The sequence below is a fragment of the Passer montanus genome, unplaced genomic scaffold, assembly GCF_014805655.1.
Source record: "Passer montanus isolate IOZ18808 unplaced genomic scaffold, ASM1480565v1 scaffold45, whole genome shotgun sequence".
NCBI lineage: Eukaryota > Metazoa > Chordata > Aves > Passeriformes > Passeridae > Passer > Passer montanus.
The window spans coordinates 5338102-5360090 of NW_024369373.1; the positions used below are offsets into that span (position 1 = coordinate 5338102).

General features: G+C 49.8%; 1 protein-coding gene across 3 annotated transcripts in view; it reads left to right on the plus strand.

Annotated features, from left to right (window-relative positions):
* Positions 1 to 21989, plus strand: part of VAC14 (VAC14 component of PIKFYVE complex) — a 59419-nt gene that overhangs the window by 16124 nt on the left and 21306 nt on the right. For all 3 annotated transcript variants that reach the window (XR_005628908.1, XR_005628907.1, XM_039721368.1), the window contains exons 11-13: positions 2223 to 2367; positions 2657 to 2722; positions 12146 to 12299. Coding sequence is in view for 1 of the 3 variants with exons in the window: in XM_039721368.1 (XP_039577302.1) it covers positions 2223 to 2367; positions 2657 to 2722; positions 12146 to 12299 (365 nt within the window). In the remaining 2 variants the exon portion in view is untranslated. The remainder of the gene's footprint in view (positions 1 to 2222; positions 2368 to 2656; positions 2723 to 12145; positions 12300 to 21989) is intronic.

Consider the following 21989-nt stretch of genomic DNA (forward strand, 5'->3'; position numbering starts at 1 on the left):
AGCCTGGTGCTCCAGCCACTTCCTGGGGTCCTCTCAGGTGGGTTTTGGCTCGAGCCACCCAGGCTCTACTCAGGTACTGCATCAAGAGCAGTGATGGAAAACTGGTTTTCACAAGTGATTTTGGCACAAACCAGACTGGAAATTGCTTGTAGAAGCAAGTTGCTACTGTGCTGTTAGAAGTCCAGCATCAGCAGACAGCAGTACTGTGGCAACCCATGACACCCTGCATCCTGCCCACTTATCTCACAGCAGCATGGAGCTTGTGGGATATGACACCATCAAAGCCACCTCCAGACTGCTCAGCTTCAGGCACCAATTCTCTGTGCTGTCCTTTTGGCCTCTTGCTTCTGAAAACACGCATTACCCTGAGGTTTCTTTTTCCCCATCATGTGCAGGCAATGTGTAAATTTGGTGTGGAGGTGTTACCGGGCCGAGGTTTCATTCTCTTCCATCTGAAGCCCTGTACTGGGAGCATGGCAGGCTGTGCAGCTGCCATGGGAGATGGTTTTGTAGGAAAACCAAATGCAGTGTTCATTCAGGCTGGCTTAAATGAACTGGGATGCTGCTCCCTTGGACATCTCTCCCAAACTCATCGTGCTCTGGGTCCCTCCTTCCCCTCAGTTCTGTGTGTCTGAGCATTTCACCCTCGGCTGTTGTTTTCAACATCAAAGTGAAATGCAATTTGCAGCCCCCAGCATCTGTTACGTGAGGAAGATCAAGCAGTCAGATCCCCACAGGGCTCTGAGGGGCTGCAGCCTCCTCGTCTCGCCCTTACAACGTGTGTCCTGGGGAAGATCAAATCCTATTAAGCCACAGCTCTACTTGCAAATTATACCGTGAGAAATCTGCCCCTTAGGATTTCTTATCAAACAAGATGCACGGCGGCTCGGTGCACACTGGAAAAATCGGCAAGAGCCTGCTCCAGCCTTGAATAATTCAGTAGCTTGGGTGTGAGAGGCGTGACATGGCTCTTGAGTGCAGCTTCCCCTTGGTGGTCTTCTCCAACCGTCTTGGTTCAAACCATTATCTCTCCCTAAATGAGTCTCCTGTGACAGATACTTCCCATACTCATGCTGTCAAGGAGGTGGGAAACCATCAGGTAGATTTCAGGATCACAATCAGGACATAAAAAGGTGTATCATGGCAACTTCTATGTTGGGGTCACCTATCCCAGTGCAGGTCCCAATATTAGGGAGAAAAACAGGGAGACCAAGAGGTAAGAGTCTGCAGCAGCTGTCAGCTTCTAACAGAGACAATGTCCGGGCAAACTAAGCGAGTTACTTCTTCTCATCTCTCAATGCTATGTCATGGCAACTTCTATGTTGGGGTCACCTATCCCAATGCAGGTCCCAGTATTAGGGAGGAAAACAGGGAGACCAAGAGGTAAGAGTGCAGCAGCTGTCAACTTCTAACAGAGACAATGTCCAGGCAAGCTAAGCTAATTACTTCTTCTCATCTCTTGTTTATGATGAAGGGTTATCCTGATCTTTTGGGATGGCTTTTGGGAGCAAGATGAAGGTCTCAAGGCAGGGTTGTAGTAGAGAGCTGCATCCCAAACTCACTGCCAGGCACGGCACCATCTGCAGTTCTCAGCACAAACCCACTGGGATCAGTGGAACCTGGATGCCTTCATCAGGTTGGAGTTTGAGTACACATGGGTTAATGTTCTCTGAAGCTGTTTGAGCTGATCAACCTTGAGGTGGATTCTGAGTGTATTTTATGGATCTCTAATCTTTGAACCCCAAATCTGGCACCTGCACTATGGACCAGTTTCTCACACAGCCATGCTAACATTTTCATTTAGAGTGGTGTCTTCCCATGTGTAGGTACCAGCTGCTTTGGGAAAAGTGGTAACACTCAAAGCAACAAAGATTTCTGTTGCTTCCAAAGCATTATAAGAAAGGAGAGTGACTATTTACGTAGGTAGATAGGACAAGGGGGAACAGTTTTGAACTAGGAAAAATTTAGGTTCAGTGTTAGGAAGAAACTCTTTATTCACAGGATGGTGAGGCACTGGCATAGTTTTCACAGAAAGGTTGTGGATGGCCCATTTCTGGAAATGTTCAGGGCCTGGCTGGACTAGCAGTCTGATCTAGTGTGTTGCACTAGTGAGGGTTTGAGCTGAGTTGTTTGATGCAGCCTCTGGAGTATTGTAGACTTCCTCATCATGGGAGGAATGAGCTGGATGTTACACTGAACCAGCTTCTTTTCTTTCCACACAGCTGTGAGAGGATACAGGTGACCCTGAACCTGGATGGAATAGTTCAGGTGCTGGACTACCACCTTAGTGATACATCCATTGGGATGATGACCAGAATTGCAGTCCTGAAATGGCTTTACCACTTGTACATCAAGACTCCTCGTAAGGTAAGTTGGGGACTCAGCATTCAACTGAGCTTGTCAGCTCCCAGCCTGTTCCATTGCCTTGATAGCAGTGCAAATTGTAATTGTCTTGGTAGTTTGGCAAATATGTGTCCATCTGCCTTTTCTGAGAAGGATTTGGCTGCCAGATACCCCATAGCTTGAGGAAGAAGAGCTCTCCAGCTCAGATGGAAAGTGCTGGTGAAGCTCTTGGCAGCCTCCCTCAGGGCAAGTGTCCTGTGGCTGGGCATGACCAGGCCTGTAGGACTGATGCCAGCCATCCTTCTGCTTCCAGATGTTCCGACACACCGACAGCCTCTTCCCCATCTTGCTGCGGACCCTCTCAGATGAGTCGGATGAGGTAGGTCTGCAAAAATCCTGGAAACTTACTGTCTCCACATCTAGCTGGGCTTTGGGTTTTTTGGTGGGACTGAGGTGTTTTGTGAGGGTTGGCCGGTGTTGGCACTGAGGGGTTTTATTCTGTTGGGCAAACTGAAGAAGACCCAATGCAGAGCCTGCAGGTACTTGCCCAGCTGAAAACCCTGCTGTCTTGGGGGTTCTCTGATGTATAAATGTTCTTCATCTCTGACAGTTGATCCTTCAAAGCCAGCTCCTAAGAATCCTTTTTGCCTGCAGATGGGGCACCACCCATGGGACTGGGTAACAACCTTGTTGAGTGGGAATTCAGGTGCTTTGCAACAACCTCTGTAAAGACGCAAGAGGAATTGTGTCCAAGCTGGCCCTGCCAAATCCATATTCATTTAGCAGCACCCACTGCTTGGACAGCAGCAGCAGCATTGCCTGGCAGGGCTGCACTAGATGCCCAGTGGCATCAGGCTGGCTGGGAACCACTCAGCTTGGAAGTGAGCAAAGATAATTGGACAGCAGACTGAGCCAGCTTGCTCTACTGTTGAGTTCTTCATCTCTCACCTCTCAAGGTGCTGCACCATTTTCCTGTTTCCTTGTCTTGCTTCTTCACCCTTCTTCTCTGGTTCCAGTCATCTCAATTTTGGTGTTGTTGTTGTCTTATCCCCCTCTAAGTTGTTCCCTGGAGCATTTTAACACTTGGGTGGGAGGCCAGCAGCATGGCCCACAGCTGGCCCAGGCACTGGTAGAGCCTCCGCCATCAGCTGGATCCTCTGGCCCAGAACTACAAATGATCCTCGCTGGTTTCTCATCCCAGACCTTCCTCATGGAATAAAAATCACATGCTATGCTGTGCCTTACATGCTTAGAGCACCAAACTCCAATCCTGCAATAAATCCCATGTGTGAGGGGTTGTTAAGAGAGGAGGGAAGGGAATGAGCAAGCAAGGGAATGACTTGCAAAGGCAAGCAACTGCCTGGCCATTTTCCATCCCCTGCTGCTTACAATGCAGACCTTTCCAAAAGAGTCCCCAAGCACACATCTGCCTTTGCAACGCTCTAGAAAGCCTGCATCTTGCAGATAGTCTCTCCAGCTTGGCAGGAGATCTCAGTGAGTCATGTTGCAATTACACTGCTTATTAATATTTGAAAAAAACAGTGAAGAAAGGACCCTGGTGGTGCATTTCCTCCATGTGACATAACTGGGAATGGCTCAAAAGTAATTTTAAGCTGATTTATTTAATCCTGGCTTCTATTTATTTAAATGTTTGGAGGTGGCTTTTTTTTTTTTTTGTAAGGAAATCCATAGACGAGTCAATCCATTAAACACCACCACTCAGCTGGCTGTCAACCAGATTCCTTTTTTTTTTTTTTTTTTAAGGAAATCCATAGACTAGTCAATCCATTAAACACCACCATTCAGCTGGCTGTCAACCAGATTTGCTGCTTTCTGCAGAGGAAATAGAAATGACTGAAATAGTAGAGAGGTTTTGAGCTGGACATTTTTGGGATTGACGAGGACACTCTGAACTAACTAACCTGCTGTGTCAGTGCCTGTTAGGTAAGGGGATATGGGGTGCTTGCTTAGCCAGTACAGTATTTGTGTGCAAAGTCATATTGTCCCATGTCACCTGCAGGCTGTGACCCCCCTGCCTCCCAGAAGCTCCTGGATAACAGCCTGGGGATCACCTGGTCAGCATGGGAGCCTGTGTGAGCTAAACATCAGCTCTGATGAGGAAGCATCTTCCTCCTCTTTCCAGATGGGGCTGTGCACGTTGTGTGGTGTAGCACGAGTGTACACACATCTTCAGAGGGGTTTGTGTTTGTCCTGTGATGCTGCCCTCCCCAAGGGAACCTGCTTGGCAGCAGTGTCAGTGTCATCTTTATTCCCAACAAGGTTGAACATCTTTCTGTAGTGCCTAGAGTTCCCCTGGCCTCTGTACACAGTTTGGAGGCTACCTGTCATTCTGCTGATGTGCCCTGGAGCTGTTGTTTGTCACCAGCTCCTCACCAAAGGACAATCTGGCTTTGGAGGGTCAGTGCTAGTCTGTGCACCAGACTGAATTTTTAAGGTCTTGTCTTGCTGAGCTGCTCTCAGTCTCTATCTGCACTTGCCATAAATAATCAAGCTCAAAGCAAAGGAAGACTCACGCTGGATGGAGCCAGATCCATGCCCCTTAAGTTCTCCCCCTTGTTTTTGTCATTCAAGTGGCACAGGGTGTTGCACCACCTCCAGTGTGCTGAACAGGGGCCAGTATCTCATGATGCATCTGCAGTGTCCTGAGTCATCTCTGCCATCTCTCCTATTCCCCTTCCTACCCAATTCTCCTGTGCCAGTAAAGAAATGGTCAAGAGACGTAGTTAAGATTCACAAAGGCAGCACAGAGAAGTTGGAGCAAAGCTGAAGCAGGCAGTTCCCTTTGATATGTAGACAAGTCAGGATCCAGGATTCCTGGCTGTCAGATGCTGTGCTGCTGCACTGCGTCACCTCATGCTGCTTCCTGTGCTTTCCTGACAGGGAGATGTTCTGTCCTGCGTTTGAGACCTGCTTTTGAAGGCAATCTATAAAAGCCCTGCTTAAAATTTGATGTGCTTGAAAACTTCCTTACAAGACGTAACCAGATCCTGCTGGGAGTAGGTTTTTCTGTAATGTCTGCTTGGTTTGTCTGTAGGAGTCTTGCTGTCCTGGTTGAAAAACTGATGGTAGGGAAGATGAAAAGTTAGGACATGCTGTTTGGGAGCAGTGAGTGGGACCTTTCCACCTGCAGGCTAAAGGCACCACTGCTGATAGGCACTGCTGAAAAGAAGACATGTTCTTCAGTCTTCCTCCTCTGTAAATTCATGGTGCAAAGGCAGCTTTGGATGTAGTCTCTCTGTTCCCTGGATTCTGAATGGATCCGAGCACTGAGCTGAAGTGAACACAATGGGAGCTGAGGCATCTCTGAGAAAGCTGTGAAGCAGTGACGCTACTCACTTTCTTTCTTTGCTTTGTTTTCCTTTTTCTGCCTCCAAAATGGAGTGGTTTCTTTATGGCTGAACATGTTCCTGTTTGCTTATCTGCTCCCCTCAATCTTGTTGGGGGTTGAAAGTTGTGCTGGGACTTTTGTCTGAGTCATGCAGGAATGACGCATGAGGTGGAGCTGGTGTCTGATGTGAAGCAGGATAGGCTGGCTTCCTCAACTCTGCTAACATGAAAACCTGCCCAGTGGCTGGACAAGGCTTTGAGTACAGAAGCACTTCTTCAGAAGTCTCCTCAAGAGTTGGTGACCTTCTCTAGAGAGAGTGAACTAAGCCTTGGCTACTGCTGACTTTGGAGGGCAGGTTTAGATGAGTTACTAAGAAGAAATTCTTCCATGTGAGGATGGTGAGACACTGGCACAGGTTGCTGAGAGAATCTGTGTCTGCCCCATCCATTAAAGTGTTCAGGTTGGATGGGGCTCTGAGCAACCTTATCTAGCAGAAGTTGTCCTAGCCCATGGCATGGGGGTTGGAACCAGATGGTGTTTAAAGGTCCTTTCCAACCTAAATCATTATGTGATGTGCTTGAACCTCTACGTGGCCCTCAAGCCAACTTCCCACAAGAAGCTGAAACGTTCTGCCCTCTCTTGGGCTTCCAGTATTAAACTAGAAGAAAACCCTGGGATGGTCATATACTGATAGTCATCTCTTTCCTTTGCATGTCCTGCGGCAGCACTGCAGGGTTTCAAAGCCAGGTCTCTGCCCTGCTCTGAGCTCTGCTGTCACACTGAATCCTGGCGAGCTTCTCCTGTCACACCCGACCCCAGTACAATGGCACTGAACAAAGGCTTATGCCAAAGCAAATAGCTGTCTTAGTGTGGCTTGGTTAGGAGCTTTGCTCTGTTGGTTTAGAGCCATTGTCTTCCAGCTCCTGGCCTTTCACCTGCCACAGCCGAAATATTGTGACCTGATGCAAATCAGAGGGTGTAAGCTAAAGACTGCAAAGAGGAGAACTGTAATATATGTATGCCTGACTTTATTAAAACTTGTTTTGGTGGTAAAGCTTCTCTGAAGGGAGACTCAAAGCTATGAGGTACTGAAGCAAAGAGGCAACTGGTTTTCAAGAGGGACCCTGAGGATGAGCTTGGGACTGAAATGGGGTAAAAAGAAATGTGTATAATTCCAGTTGGATAGTGGAAAATGTGGTTAGCCTGGTTTGCCATAAGTGGAAGCAGCCTGTAAGCAGAAGTTGGGGTGATGCTTTCTCAGTGGACTCAAGACCACCTTGTTTAACAATTATCTATGTGCTGCATCCTGCAGAAATAGGAAGTTTCTTTGTGGGGAGTATGATCCGTAGGGAGCTTCTTGGCTTAGCCCCAGTTTCAGAACACAATTTCCTAACTTACATATACATACGTATATGCAGTTTATGTGTATAGTGAGCAACTGGGGTAAACTGGCAATCTGGGCTTGAGGTGGTGCTTGTAGCATTGCTGAGTGAAGTTATGGAGCACACTAAAACCACAGAAAACCTGACTGCCATGGAGGACAGGCAATCTCTGTCCTGGGAAGCTGACTCGGAGAGGGTCTAGGGTGGGATGGAGATGTAGGATGCAGGATTTGGTGAGTTGGGCTTTGGGTGCCTGGTTCCCTGCGTGCAGAGGGAGGTGGTGGGTGGGAGACAGCAAATAAAAGCAAACCCTTTGCCTGTCATGAGCTCTGGGTCTGTGGGTGTTGAGTTTCACGGGTTTGCAGGCATCCAGCCTCCCAGAGCATGGCCTGAAGGGATACTCCAGGGCTGTTCCAGCCCCATTCCACCAGCTGGACCTGTGTTGCATCTTTCCCTGCCCTTCAACTTGTGGCACTTGGACATGGCTTGGTTGTGAGCATGGCAGTTGGACTCAGTGATCTTAGATTTTTTTTTTTCAACCGTAATGATTCCATGACTCGATGGTCCTTGTGGGTCTCTTCCAACTCAGCATATTCTGGGATTCTATGATTCTGTTAAATACCTCCTTGGCATCCTGACCTGACTGGCATCAGGTGGCCTGTTAAGCTCCCTGTGCACTAATTAAACACATTTAAAGGGGTTCTCTGAGCTGTGACAGTGTTGGGTGCTGCAGGCCTGGCCCTCACACCCCCAGCAGCAGGGACAGTGAGGAATCTACAAAAGCAGAAGGGTGGGCAGTGAGTTTTCAGGTTCCAGCTTGTTTTGGGATGGCTGTAGCTCTATTACCAAGTGCCTTCCCCCACTGCCAGCTGTATTTGCTGGTGCTGTGAGCATGTGTCAGCGTGACCTGGCAGGATTTGCCCTGGGGAGGAGAGGAGAAGCCCCCAGGCCTTCTGCCTTCCGTCTGCTCCCCATCCTCTCCTCAGAAGGCAAAAAAAGTAGATCTTGGCAAGATCAGAGGATAAAAGTTGCTGTGTTGGGGACCTGAAAAGAGGTTTGGTTAAATTGGTGTGGGAAGATTAATGGTGGGTTTTCTTTTCTTTTTCTGTCTTTAAAGCTGCTGGAGGCAGGGAGAGATGGAAGTTTGCTTTTCACACTGTGTGTGTTTGGGGCTCGGCCAGCCTAGCTCCTGGCCACTCCTGGCTCCAGGACTGCCTGCCCATGCTCACCTCCTTCCCTGGATACAGCTAAAGGCATTGGAAAGAGGAAAAATATAAAACAAATGGGGCTGTGTTTATGTTGTGGAGAAGGAGGAAGCACCTAGCAGCATCCTTGGCTTTTCCTTGTTCCCACTGGATCTCTCCACCACAACCCCATGCCATTGCCCATCCTGGAAATGGCATGGGGTTTTCCACAGCCTCACAGATTCTTGAGCCCCTTTGAAGTGCTTTGCAGCCCTTAATTTTCTTGTTTTCTGTCCTGGTAGTATCTTGCTTCAGCTGAATTCCCATCTTCTCCTTGGCAAGAATAGCCTGATCTTGAGTGCCCCATTTCATTGCCCAGGGAATATTAGATGTCCACTAGGACATCCAAGGCCACCCAGAAGGATGCTGCACACAGGCATTTTAATTTATTCCTTTTTTTCACAGCTTATCTGTAAATGCCAGCAAGGACAACACCTTGAGGAGCCAGTCCATACCCTTGCCACTGCATGTGTCCCAGGAGCTGCTGCTGCAGCCTGCTCTGGTGTCTCCTAGTAGTCGTCATGTGCTGTGGGATGCTAAGTCTCACTCCCAGGGGTCTGCAGCACATTTGGGGTCTCCTCTCCTTCCTCTGCCTTGGGCTGGGGCCAGCGCAGTTTTCTGACAAGAGGCAATGCCCCTCCTCTTCCAGGAGCACCGAGGCACCACTTTGCACGCACAGGGAGGTGCATCCCATCCAGCACACACCATCCAGGGCTGCTTCCCCCCGTGCCACTGCCAGCAGAGCTGGTCTTGGCTCCATTCAACCAGAACAAGCAGCAAATTAACCTGACCTAGATCTGGAGAAGCTGACAGTTGTGTGTGCCCTCAAAATCCATGCTCTGGAGGCAATGCAGGGAGAAATCTTGCCTATTCTCAGAGAGGAGAAATAGCTGCTTATTTATAACTGTCTGAAAACCTGCTTCTCATTCCCCGGCCACCCAGAGCTCGTCCTCTTCCATGCTGTTCTTCATCCCTGTGCTGGGAATGGCTTGAGACATTGAACAGGTCTCCCATCCATCATGATGCTGCTCTTCCTATTTACACTAAGCAGGCACACATTTGGCACAGCAGGGCACACTGTCCTGTGCTCATCACCACTGGAAAACTCCCAGAAAGCCCCTGGGGATCAGGAAAACGCCCTTGGGGGTTGATCCTCCGGGCTGGCTGTCGGGATCACACCTGTGCCTGGCAGCTGGGCAGGGCTCTGGCGCTCGTGCTCCGGCGCTGTCGGTCCGAGGCCGCTGGGTTCCTGAGGGATGGGACCAGCTCGCTCCTGGCGCAGCCGGCCGTTGCCATGGCAATGGCAGGATATTGCTTTCTTACAGCCTCCTGGCTCGCACAAAGCCAGCCGCCAGCTCCAGCTTTGCTTAGCACAGGGATGTGCAGTGCATACCAAGCACTCCTGCCTTTCCTCTGTCCCCAGCTGGGAAACCTCTCCAGAGCATGCGGGGAAGAATCAGCGGGAGCTGGAGCTTCCTGCCTCTTTCCCACGGCTGGAAAACCCCAGGTCTTTGCTGCCTGCTCTTCCTCACAATGCTCATGTACTGATCCCTCCTGTTTGTTACTTCCTTCATGTTTTTCAGTTGCAAAATTCAGCCTATGCTGTTTTTCCACCTCCTGCCTGTAGCCTACCACAGGGGGGATATTCCTTAACCTCTCCAAAGCTTGTGAGGTCCATGCTTACCCTCCAGTGGTGCTGGTCACTGCTGCCCTGGCTACCCTGGCCAGAGCATCCTGTTCCCAAGCAGGATCTCAGAGATGAGGCTCATGATGCAGCTCTGAGAGGCTGGATTAAGGATCTGACCTCAAGGCATGACTCTGAAAGCTTTGGGATGCAGCAGGGTTGTTTCTTGCTTAGCCTGGGGGCTTGATCATGTTTCCTAAAGCTGTCAGAGCTGCTGGTGAAAACTCAGCTGGATGATGTGGCTGGGTGGGGGCACCAGGGCAGCAGTGAGTGCAGCAGGAAGGCAGTCATGAGTGGCCAGGTCATGCTGTACATCAACCACACAGGGCCTCAGCTCCTGGTTGTGTTGGGCTTGGCAAAATGCACCACATGAATGAGAGTCCTGGGTCTTGCCTGACTGCCAGTGCTCATTGCCAAGCCCCGAGTTCCTTTGCCAGTTTCAGCCAACATGACTTGGAAACCTCCATGGGTGTTATTTCCCCATTGTGAGAGCCTGAGAACCAAGTTGGTGCCTGTTCAAAGGCTGCAAGTTCAGCTGGGTCACATGATTAGCCACTAGAGAACCTGCACAGGGCTTCAGGAGACCAGCAGCCTGAGCTCTGCTCAGGGACATCCTCCATTCAGCTGGGTCACATGATTAGCCACTAGAGAACCTACACAGGGCTTCAGGAGTGAGCTCTGCTCAGGGACATCCTCCACTTGAAACAAAACACAGCCAGCATCATTCTGTCTGAGCCACAGGTGCTTGAAATCCAGGCAGGGAGAGAGGACCAAGGTCTTCCTTCTGCCAGGGACCACAGACTCCTCTCCCTGGAAGAGGGTGAAGGCTGGTGATGGCCATGTCCTCCCACGCTGGCAGTGAGCTCCCAGCCTTGACAGCATCACAGAGGTGCTGTATTCTTCAGGGACAGCAGTACAAGTTGTTATCGGGGGGTTTTTTTTGTTTTTTTGTTTTTTTTTTTAACCTGCCTTTGGGAGCTGTGAGTTGAGACTTAATCATGTTTATAGGCACAGGGTCTTCCCAGGCGTGTTGGAGCCTTGTGGTGCCTGTGGCAGGCTGCTTCCTCACCACTGCCTCTACACCCTACACAGCCTAGACACCACACTGCCTGCTCTGAGGCTGCTGGGGGCTTGAAAATCAGCCTTAATTACAAAAAAAAAAGCCCCAAAAATGCACTCATCTTAAGATACCTGTGCAAAAGAAAAACCCAGGAGCTTCTCTCTCTGATTTTCAGGGGTTGTGTTTTCCAGATAATTTAAAGGAAAAAAAAATTGGCTTTTTGTTTTTCCAGGGGGAGGGGTTTTCTATGTTAGCTCAGAAACTAAAACTCCTATATAACTGCAGCTCTTCAGAAAGATTCATTGTGAGAACACAAGGAAAGCCTGGGATACTGTGCTGGTGGGCAGAGGGTGGTTGGGATGTGCTCTGCCAGATGTTGAGGGGTAAAGACGTGGCAGTTGACCCTTTTTGGCAGCTTTTTTGCTCTGCACAGCCCTGCTGCACTTAGAGCATCAAGGACGGCTGATGAAACTTTCAACCCAAGGACATTTGAATGAAGGGGGACCCAAAATAGCCTGAGACTCGAGAAGGGTTGAGGATGGAAAAAAAAAACCCACCCAGTAATAACTTCTCCAGAAGTGCTATATATAGACCAATTTGGTGACTTCTGGAAAGAAAGAGCTATGAAATCCGAATGGCAGCTGTGCCTTGGCATCCTGAGCTGAGCCTTCCCTGGGATGCTGCTTTGCAGAGGGGAGCTGGCTGGTATGTGCCCCCAGAACATCCCTGTGCTCTTGCTGGAATTGTCCCAGATCTGAGGTTATGATGGGAACACAAATCTCAGACTTCCACAGAGTGGGACAAGGGGAAAACAAACCTTATTCCTGGTTGTGTAAATTTGGTTTAATTTCATATGCTTCCTCAGGACTCTCAGAGTAGAAACTGGGTGTTTTTTCTCTTTTGTCTTTCCTTCCCCGTCCCCTCTGCAAACATTTGAAATGCCACTTGGAGTTTTTTAGGTAGCCCTAGTCTTTTACTATACCTTCCTCAGTGTGCTGGGATTTGGTGTTTGCTTCCCAGCCCACCCTCTCTGTATGTGGATTTGGAAGGGAAGCTCACCCTGCACCATCCCTCTCTCCGCAGGTTATCCTGAAGGACCTGGAATTGCTGGCTGAGATCGCTTCTTCCCCAGCAGGACAGACAGAGGAGGGTCATGGTCCCTCCGATGGCTCCGATGCGCGACCTGGCCCGGTGGAGCTTCATGTCCCAGCCAGGGCTGGCCAGCTGAGCTCCTCCAGTGAGTGCCCCTGTGCCACAGCTCCGTGCCTCCCTGCTCCTGGGCTCTCTCCGTGTTCCATGGCACCAGTCAGGTTTGCTCAGGAAAAAGGAGAAGCTTATTTTACAGTAATAAATCAATGTCTTCATCCCTACCCAGCACAGTTTGGGGATCAAGTCTGCTGTTGCCCAGACCAGGGCTCTGCTTTTATTTTTACTGCTCTTTCCCCTAATTCATGTTTCGGGGATTTAGGGCTCAGTTTAGCAGCAGGATGCTCCAGAGGCCAGTGTGGAGAGATGTCGTTGTCCTATTTTTTATGGGACCTTGGGCTCCAGTCTCTTTTCTCCTTGTAAAAGCCCTCAGAGCCCTAGAATCAGTGCAGGATGAGATGCTGGCTGCAATCCCAGATCTCCAAAACATCCATAGATCTGCAGAGGGATCCCTGTGCCAGGCTGCCCACATTGGCTATGAATTGTTATGTTGCTCTGAGTGTCTGGCAAAACCTCAGGAGAGAGATGAAGAGGGAAGATCCTATTTTGTGGGGACTTGAGGGATTAAAAAAAACAACCTTTCATTAATTATCCCTGCACACGAGGAAATTTTTTTCACCTTCCCTTGTCTGTGGTTCCTGCTTTACAGTTGCTTGGCTTCTCCTTCTCCTCCTCTGCTGCTATTTAAGGGCCTCCCTGTTGTACTCCCCAGGCCAGGTCGTCCCAGCCAAAAGCACGTTTCATGTGAGCTTTGGATTGCAAGGCAAGCACTGAGCCAAGGCTGCCTCTCCCTGCACAGGATGCAGCCATAGGGCCTTGCAAATCACCACCAGAGTGAGAGGCTTTGCTTTCCCATCCCCAGGCTTTGCTTTCTCTGAACATCCTGGATCACTCACCCCTCCCTGGTCTTATAAATGTCTGCACCAGCAACCAGCTCAGGTCTTTGGCTGTTCAGGGTAGGATTTTTTTTTTTTTTGCGGATCTACCTGTTTCCTGCTGGCAGCTTTATCTCTGCAATGGAGAGGTCAGGGCTGCAGGGCTGGTGACCTCCCCAGCTTTCTGCAAGTCTCATCCATCCTCCCACTGTCAGAAGTGAGACTGCCTGGGTGGAGCAGCTCCTGCAGTGCTGGCCAAGCAGCTGAGGAGCTGCAGTTCAGCTCGCACTGATGGTTGTCTGAGGTTTCCTTCCTTCTGGATGATCTAAAAATAGCAGGCTGGATGGCGTGGATCCTAACGACTGCCGTGGCCCCTGTTAGCTATCTGGAAGAGCAACTTGGCTTCACTTACTCAAGTGTAACCTTTAAAAAGAGTCTGGCTCTCCCCTCCTGGAGTAGATCTGCTGGAGCTGCAGCTCCCGTTGCCCCAGGGTGGGACATCTTGCCCCCACACAGGTCCTAGTGGGCTCTGGCTTCTGCACCCATTTTCCTCTTCCCTATAATGCACCAGAAAATTGTTCCTTAAGAATTTATTTGGAGCTGAGCTTTGCAGGGTCATTGGCATTTAACCAAAGGCAGATGTTTTTGGGGAGGGGAAAAAGGAGCTGGTTCATTGGCCTTGGGCGTTTATCATGGCCCTGGTCCTTTCTGGCTTTGACCACCCAAGGCTGAGACCGGATGGGCTGCTGGGGAGTTCCCCCGGGGAAATTGAGGGTCAGAGCTGGGCCAGGACCTTCCTGGATTATGCCTGGAAAATCAGAGGCTCCTGAAAAATATTCCTTTTGCCAGAGGATTGCTTGAAGGGAGAACTTTTTGGAGCAGTACAGTGTCCAGTGGAAATCGCCGTGTCTGAGCGTGATCCCTGGTGGTGAGAGCAAGTGAGCCAAAACTCTGCCCTTCCCAGGCAAAAATCATGAGGTGCTGGCAGCTGAGAGAGGGTGCACCCCTTTCTGGAGTCACTGTTTTTGTACTGGGATAGTTCCCTAGGGTGCTGTGGTTCAGACAGTGCTGTATTGGCAGTAGGATGGATGTTGTTGCCCCATCAGAGTGGAGGCTGCAGGGTCCCAGCACTTCTCCCCAGGGTTAAATCTCTCCATTCCCTTCATCCACTTCAGACTGAGTTGCCATTGAAACCAACAGTGGGAGGAGAGCTGCTGAGCTATCCCAGCCCAAGTCCTCTCCTGTCCCAGAGGCCCTTCCAAGTGTGCAGTTGGTGGCTTTGCAGGTAAACAAGCAAGGTCACCCTTTGAAATGCTTGAGCTCGTGGCAGATTTCCTGCTGTGCTCTCTGTCCTGGCGCTCCAGGCTTTGCTAGCCAAGCAGTAAGGGCAGAGTGGAGGTGGAAGGGGCCAGTGCCCCCATGGTCTTCCCCGCGTTTCCTCTCTCTCCCTTTCTTCCCTCGGGATGTGTTTATGCAGTTGTTTCCCTGCCATTGAGTTCGGTTTCCTTCAGATGCTGGTTGATTAGTCAGGAAAGCCGTGTCCCACTTCCGCAGCCCGTTCCCAGCTCCAGTTTTTATTTAGCCACTTTGTTCTCCGGTTACGTAAGGTCAGCTGCCCTCGACGCCTTCTCCAAGCACAATGAACTGGGGCCAGCCCAGCTCAGCACTGCCGGGGAGACCCGGCATCTCCTCCTGACTGCTCCTGGGAAGCATGGCTGGTTTTGGCCTCCAGGAGTGTCTCCTTGGTACCTTTTGCCCACTTTTCCAGGGACAAGGGCTGCAGGGCTGTGCCCAAGAGCTTCCCAGTCTTTGGAGTGATTGTGCAAGTGTCAGTCTGGTCAGTACAATGGGAATCCAGTGCCTGCTTTGCTTTGGGAGTGTCTTTTCCAGCTCTGTAGAAGTTGAAACAAGTAGCAGATGACCTGAGAGTGATTGTCACCGAGGTCAGCAGGTAAAGGGATGTGGTTCTGTGCCTTTACTCCACTCTGATGAGACCCCATCTGGAAGACTGCATCCAGATCTGGGGTCCTCAGTACAGGAAGGACACGGACCTGTTGTAGCAAGCCCGCAGGAGGTCACAGAGATGATCAGAGGCTGGAGCACCTCTAATAAGGAGACAGACTGGGAGCTGAGCTTGTTTAGCCTGGAGAAGGTTCCAGGGAGACCTTAAAGCCTCCTCCATTGCCTGAAAAGGCTCCAGAAAAACTGGACAGGGACTTTGGACAAGGCATGGAGTGACAAGACAAGGAGGAATGGCTTCAAGCTGAAAGAGAGTAATTTTAGGTTACGTATTAGGAAGAAATTCTTCATTGTGAGGAGTGCAAGGCACTGGAAGAGGTTGCCCAGAGATGTGAAGTGCCATCCCTGGAAGTGTTCAAGGCCAGGTTGGATGGGGCTCTGAGCAACCTGGTCTAGTGGGAGGTGTCCCTGCCCATGGCAAGGGGGTTGGACTAAATGGCCTTTAAATGTCCCTTCCAACCCAAAACGCCCCATGATACCATAGGTGGAAGCCCTCCAGCCTCATCTACAGCTCTGCTCTGCACAAGAGACAAAAGCTCATTCCAAAAGGATGCCAGACCAGCTGCTGCTTTGCACAGGGTAACTCTTGCACACATCTCTTCCTTCCTTTCTGCACAGCTTTGTAAGGTGAAGCAGTTACAGCCCTTTGTTTCCTCTCCAGCTTGGTCCGGTCTCTCCTGCCTGGCTTCCTGCCGGAGGTGGTGGGGACAGTGCTGCACCCTCTGAGTACCTCATGCTATAGGATGTTTACTGGGAGTCTGACTCCATGTGTGGAGTCATTGAAGTGCCTGAGGTCATTGTTTTCCACTGGCAGACCATAGATATCCCATAGAGTCAGTGGATTACTCTGGAGGAGACTGCTAGAAGTCCCTGAGAAATGTAGTCTGTTGAGTTCAGTCTTGCTGTATCCCCCCTGGAGAACATGCAGCATTCCAGAGTGGAGATACTCTGTGTTAGAGGTTTGCTTTTGACATATCTTGGGGGGGATTTTAATCTCAGTAGCCAAACCACTCCCTTTTCATTGTCTGTTGCTTCAATTGTGTTATCGTAGATCTGCAGAGGTGGCAGCGTATTACAAGGTCCCACCTCCAAATAGTCTGTAAAATGTTAGGGCAGCCTCTGCAAACATCAGGTGAGAGTCTGTAGTGTGCAGAAGGTCCATGAAAGGTAGAAAAGAGAAGGTAGTTTCTTGTCAGGTGGCACAGATTTGCTAAACTGCTATTTCCAGTGTTAGAGAAGGATAAAAGTGAAACCCTTCCTTACTCATCCTCCCCACAAAAAGCAGTGAGGCAGATGACATCACACCAGTAACCACTTGCTCTTGTAGGAGCCAGGTTCCAACAGTTTTTGTAGAATCAGGAGGGTGACAGCAGGGAGCAGAGGAGCCAAGCAGGCAAGAGAAAAGAGGGCTGTCCTGAGTGCTCTGAGCTCAGCAGTCTGGTTCCTGATGGTTGGTGTCTGTGGCATCTCTTTTCTTACTGGCATGAAGCAGTTTCAGGAGTGTTGACTGTCAAAAACGTTCTTCTGCCTCTTGAGGAGGAGAGGAATTTGAGAGCAGGGGTGATCTGTTTGTTTTCCTGGATGCAGTGTAGCAGCAGAGCTGGGATGCTGTGGAAAGCCCCAGGAGAGACCATCCAGATGTAGTGTTAACTCGCCTGGCGTGTCTCCAGGTATCCATCCCTCCTGAGATAGCCACAGCATACAGCCAGCCAGAAAGCCTGGGGATTCCCAAATAACAGCTGGGATTACTGATTTGTAGTGGTGGACAAAGGAGAAGTTGGTGGTGTAGATAAATCACTTGTAGCCAAGCCCTCCTTTGGAGTTACTTTGCTGGGCTGCCTCAGTTTCCCAAAGATGTTGTGAGGAATTTGTAGGGTGAGGTGAGGAATGAGGTGAAAAACAAACTAGCAGAATGAATATTGGTGTGAAAACAGCCCTGTAAACCCCATTGCTGCTTATTCCTTCAGGTTATCTTCCATATACTTCACCTTTCCATGCAGGAGCCTCAACCCACTCTAAGCTCACCATGAAGCTTAACCATTCCTGGTTTGCATCTCTGCTGGGTACTTTGTGCTCCTGAACAATGCTGAGCTATACCCTTGCTGCATTTTTGCTTATTGATTTACCTTAGCAAAGAAAAATGGGGCAATAGTGGACTGCTAACCTTAGTAGGAAAACCATCAGGATTATCATTGCCTGCTGCCTTCCTCCAAGGCAGCCATGAGCACAGACCCTGCATAAGGTGGGGAGAACAAGGAGCAGCAAAAGCCTGATTTGGCATCAAAATATGTATCCCAACCTGTCTGGAGTACATATTTTGAGAAAGATCCCCTTTCTGTTGAGATGTTGAAGTCCATGTAAACCCTTACAACCGTTAAACTTACAACCATTAAACCATTACAAACCCATTACAAACCCTTTAGCCAGGTAGGGTGGGGAGAAACATCCATGTGTGTCCAAACAAAACCAGGCTGAGCACAGCCCCTGGCTGTGCAATCCAGAATTTTGGTGTGTTTATTTCGTCAGCAGCCTCCTGTGCTCTGGAAAGGGGAGAGTGGAGGTTTTCCAGAGCCCAGCTGAGCTGCCGACATGTTCACATCTGTTTCCAGCTACGCCCTGCGCCGGCTTTCTGGGAGGAGGAGGGGAGGATTTGCCTTTTTTTTACAGCTCTATTTTTATCTTGCTCCATGAGGCTTCACCACTCTGTGTTTGCAAAAGCTAAAATTCAAAACATCCTGGGGAAGGCTGCCGGGGGGAGACGCTGCGCAGATTCCCACGTCGCTGCCCGGGGTTTCGCCGAGCACCATCTGGCAGTGCCGACTCCCACGCCGCTGGCGCTCGGGCGGGTTGAAGGCTCACGGACCAGCTCCGGCTGCCGCCGGGTTTATCCCTGTTGCTCCCAGAAGAGCTGAGGGAGATCATTCTCCGGGCTGAGCTGGAAACATGATGCCTTGGGGAAAGCACTCGGGTGGGAAGGATGCTTGGCCTCGCCAACTCTTAGCTTACCCTCCCTATATCCGAGCTGAAATTGCTTCAATTAGAGATTGCGGTAAATCATTTTAGCTAAACCACCGCAAATACCCTTGTGGATACTCTTTAACCAGCTTACCCAGCTTTAGCTTGCTTCGGAAAGGAATCAATTCTGCTCCAATCTTATTTCAATTTGGTTTCAATGGAGTTAAGCAAGTCCACACCGGTTTTAATTAAGACTAGTTTGAAACCAATTACAGTAAATTAATAGAAGTTATGTTTTATGCCAGGGTGAAGTTCAGAACTTTGTGGCTGAGATAGGAAAATCCAAGTTAGTGTCAGAGTCTGCCGGGCTCACCCAGAGCAGTGTGGGGACACTTTGGATACTGTAGGTCTCGACACAGCTCAGCCCATCAAGCAGCCAGACAGCCTGAATGTTCCAGGGTGATGTGCAATATATATTTATAAGGGCCTTAATATAGATCCCTAATTGCCTGTCTCGGTTGATTTATAGTGTGGCCACGCAGGCGATGGGAACAGCATGAGCCGCTGGTGAGCGCTCAGGGATGCACTGGGGGTTTGCAGACATTCGCTGTGCTCCGCTCGAGCTGGCACTCATGGCTGGGGGAACAGATGTTGGTGTTGACTTAGATGATCCAAGAAGCCTGTTTGTGTCCCTGGCTCTACCCCAGTCTGTGAAGGGAATCCAGGGAAAGAATTGTTAGTCTGGCATGCTGGGCTGAAGAAGGTTGCTGTAGCCATTGGTAGGACAAGGGATAATCATGTAAAACTGACAGAATATGTTTAGATTAGATGTTAGAAAGATATTCTTTATTGTGAGGATGATGAGTTACTGGCACATGTTGCCAAGAGAAGGTGTGGCTGCCCCATCCCTGTAAGTGTTCAAGGCCAGATTGGATGGAGCTCTGAGCAACCTGGTCTAGTGGAAGGTGTCCCTGCCTGTTGCAGGGGGGGTTGGAACTAGATGAGCTTTAAGGTCCCTTCTGTGATTCAATTACAAGGACCCAGGCTGATGTGGACTCACTGCGGCCATATAGGTGCAATTCCCACATGCCTTTTGTCGTGTTTCACTGCTCTGATGTTCCTCTGAGGCCAAAATTCCCATTTGTTCCAATTCTAGTGGATGTCTGGACTGAGTTTCATCATTGCTCTGAGCACGGATCTTTCTTCTTCCAGCTCCCTCCTCCATGCCAGATTAAAAAAAAAAAAAAAAGCAGCAGAGCTGTGACGTGCCACCAGCCCCAGCTACGTTAACAGCAGATCTGGCAGGTTACGGATCTGCAAAGTCTTGCTTCAGGGAAAGGGGGAGAGGTGCAAGCTTCAATTAATTATGCCACAGTTTTCTTAACACTTCTTCCTGCTTGTCTCTCGTGCTTCAGAGAAACACTTGACAAGCTGCTCCTACAGTTCTGTCGGGCTGGGAATGCCACTGTGTTGAGCTGTAACCCGCAGGGCAGCGAGCTGAGCTCGGGGCTACGCCAGGAAGGGTTACACCATGGCACACAAGGTGCCAGCCGCTTCCTAGACATCCTGTAAACAGAGCAAACGGGAAGTTTGGAGGATTGGGAGGCTTTGGAAAAGAACTGCTTTGCCTGCTTGGAAGAAGTATTGCCTGTTTAAGCTCCATCTGAGGTTTGGTTGAGCCTTTTACAGCCTGGCAGACTCCGACACCCTGGTTTCTCACTCCCAGCATTAGCCCTAGAGACCATTGGCAAGGCTGCTCTGGCATGGTGTGCCACAGTGGAAACCTTCTTTCAGAACATGCAGGCATAGCTGCTGTGTACCAAGTGGGCAAGGGATGGAGAAATGATTCCTCTGGAGTTCAGTCTCAGTGCTCCCAGAGGCAAAGGATGGTGAAAAGGCTCCCTGGAGTGGGCAGACTCATGTGCTTTCTTCTAGGAAAAACAGGGCACAGACTTGTTTTCATCATCTCTCTATCCCAGTGCTTCCTTGCTTCTAGGCTGGGCAGAAGGGTCCAAGGTTCAGGAACCAGTTGATGGAAGACAACAGCAGTACTGAAGGTCCTGCAGACAAGTTGGGATCTGTTCTCCAAGGCAATTCTGACTTTTGGATACTCAGCTGACCCAGCAGGTCATTCCCAGTCTCCAGCTGAAGATGCAGGAGATGCTGCACCACTTCAGAGCACATATCTAAAGGTGCTTGTGGCTGGTCTGTCTTGCAGCCATAGAGCTCCATACAGCTTTGTCCCCTGCACAGCAGAAGTGCTGGTCCTGTCAGGGAAGAGAAAAATTGCTGCCTCCTCCTGTTTTTCCTTTGGGATGTGTTTTAGGATATGTAATGTTTGGAAAGCATGCAAGATGACAATGAAGCAGAAAGGTGGCTTTGTTTTGCGGAGAGAATACTGTGCCATTGATGCTGCTGTGGGGCTTGGAGAGACTATTTTTGGAGTTTTGAGAAGAGAGAAACTCCAAGATGAGACCTTCCCCCAGACAAGCTACAGCACTGGAGCATTGTTAGCTGGTGGGAATGAAGGTGGGATGTCCTATGTGTGTTGCAGCACAACCAGGTTTGAGTGTCTCAGAGTTGCTGAGAAAATGGGCAAAAATACACTTTGCAGCTTTGAAAGACAGTTTCTGCCTGGTCTTCACCTGCCTTCCCAGGCTCTTCTGGGAGGTTTGAGGCTGAGCTGCAGGCAGGTGCAGTGGGAAGGCAGAGCTGCCCCATGTCACCTCCAGACCGTGTCTCTGCTCCCTTTTGAGCAGTGCTGAGCAGCTGTAGTGACAACACGTGGGGCATGGCTGCATTTTCACACTGGGTACTCCCTGCCTTCGAACAAACACACCTTTGTTTTGGAGCACATTGGCTCAGCAGGATCCCTTTTTTTTTTCCTTTGCCCAGATCATCTTCCCTGCAGCTGAGGGGAAACTTGATGCGATGGTGAACACTTGTGCTCAGGGAGCTGCCTGCTTCAAAGCCTGGTTTGGGGTTACAGATTTACCAAGGGGTGGGTGAACACACAGCTCCAGCGGGAAGAGGTCACTGGGTTCTGGTCAGGATGACCTTGTATTTCATTTTCCTTTTTCTTTGGCTCTGTATGTTCTCTTAGATGTTAAATCCAAACCTGGGTAAGCTGCCCTGCATGTATCTCTTGTGTATCATTGGGAGAGGCAGGATAGAAAACAGACCAGCAGCTTTTCCATCAGCTTTCCTGGGCTTTGGCAGCTTAATTACATCTTTAATTGGCTGCTCCGTGCTCCACTGAGTGTCCATAGAAGCAGACAACATCCATAAATCAAACTGCTCAGGTTTCCTTTGGTTATCTGATGGAAATAATGTGTGGAGTGTAGCCTTGGGGTGCTTGTGTGTGCTGGATTTCCTTCTTCCCTCCTTCCACAGTTAGACATGGCCTTTCTGAAGGAGAAATTAAGGAGAGAGCTCCCCTTTTTGCAAAGTTGCTTTTGAAATGCTCTCTCCAAACATTTGCTTTGAGCGCTGTCCTGCTAAATAAACCATCTCCCCTGGGGTTTCACTGTGGGAAAAGCAATCTTTACCTGCCAGCTCCCTGCTCTTTTGTTTGGAGGGAATATTTCCCTGAGCTGGGAGCTGGCCCTTTCGCTGCCCTCCCTGGCAAGAGTCTCAGACCAGGAGAATCCTTAAGCCTGGAGGTCTGCTGTGGTTTGACCAGTACTTTATGGTAGCCCTGGGGCACATTGTATATGACACTTGTACCAAGTGGCTCCTGCTCAGGGAAAATCACATCACCAAGTGTAAACCAGTGCCTGTGCTATGGCCTGGGGCTGAATGTGTGTGTCTGCCACTACGTGCACTCTGGGCTCGGGGCATTTGTGGTTTATGGGGTTGGATTACAGGCTCTT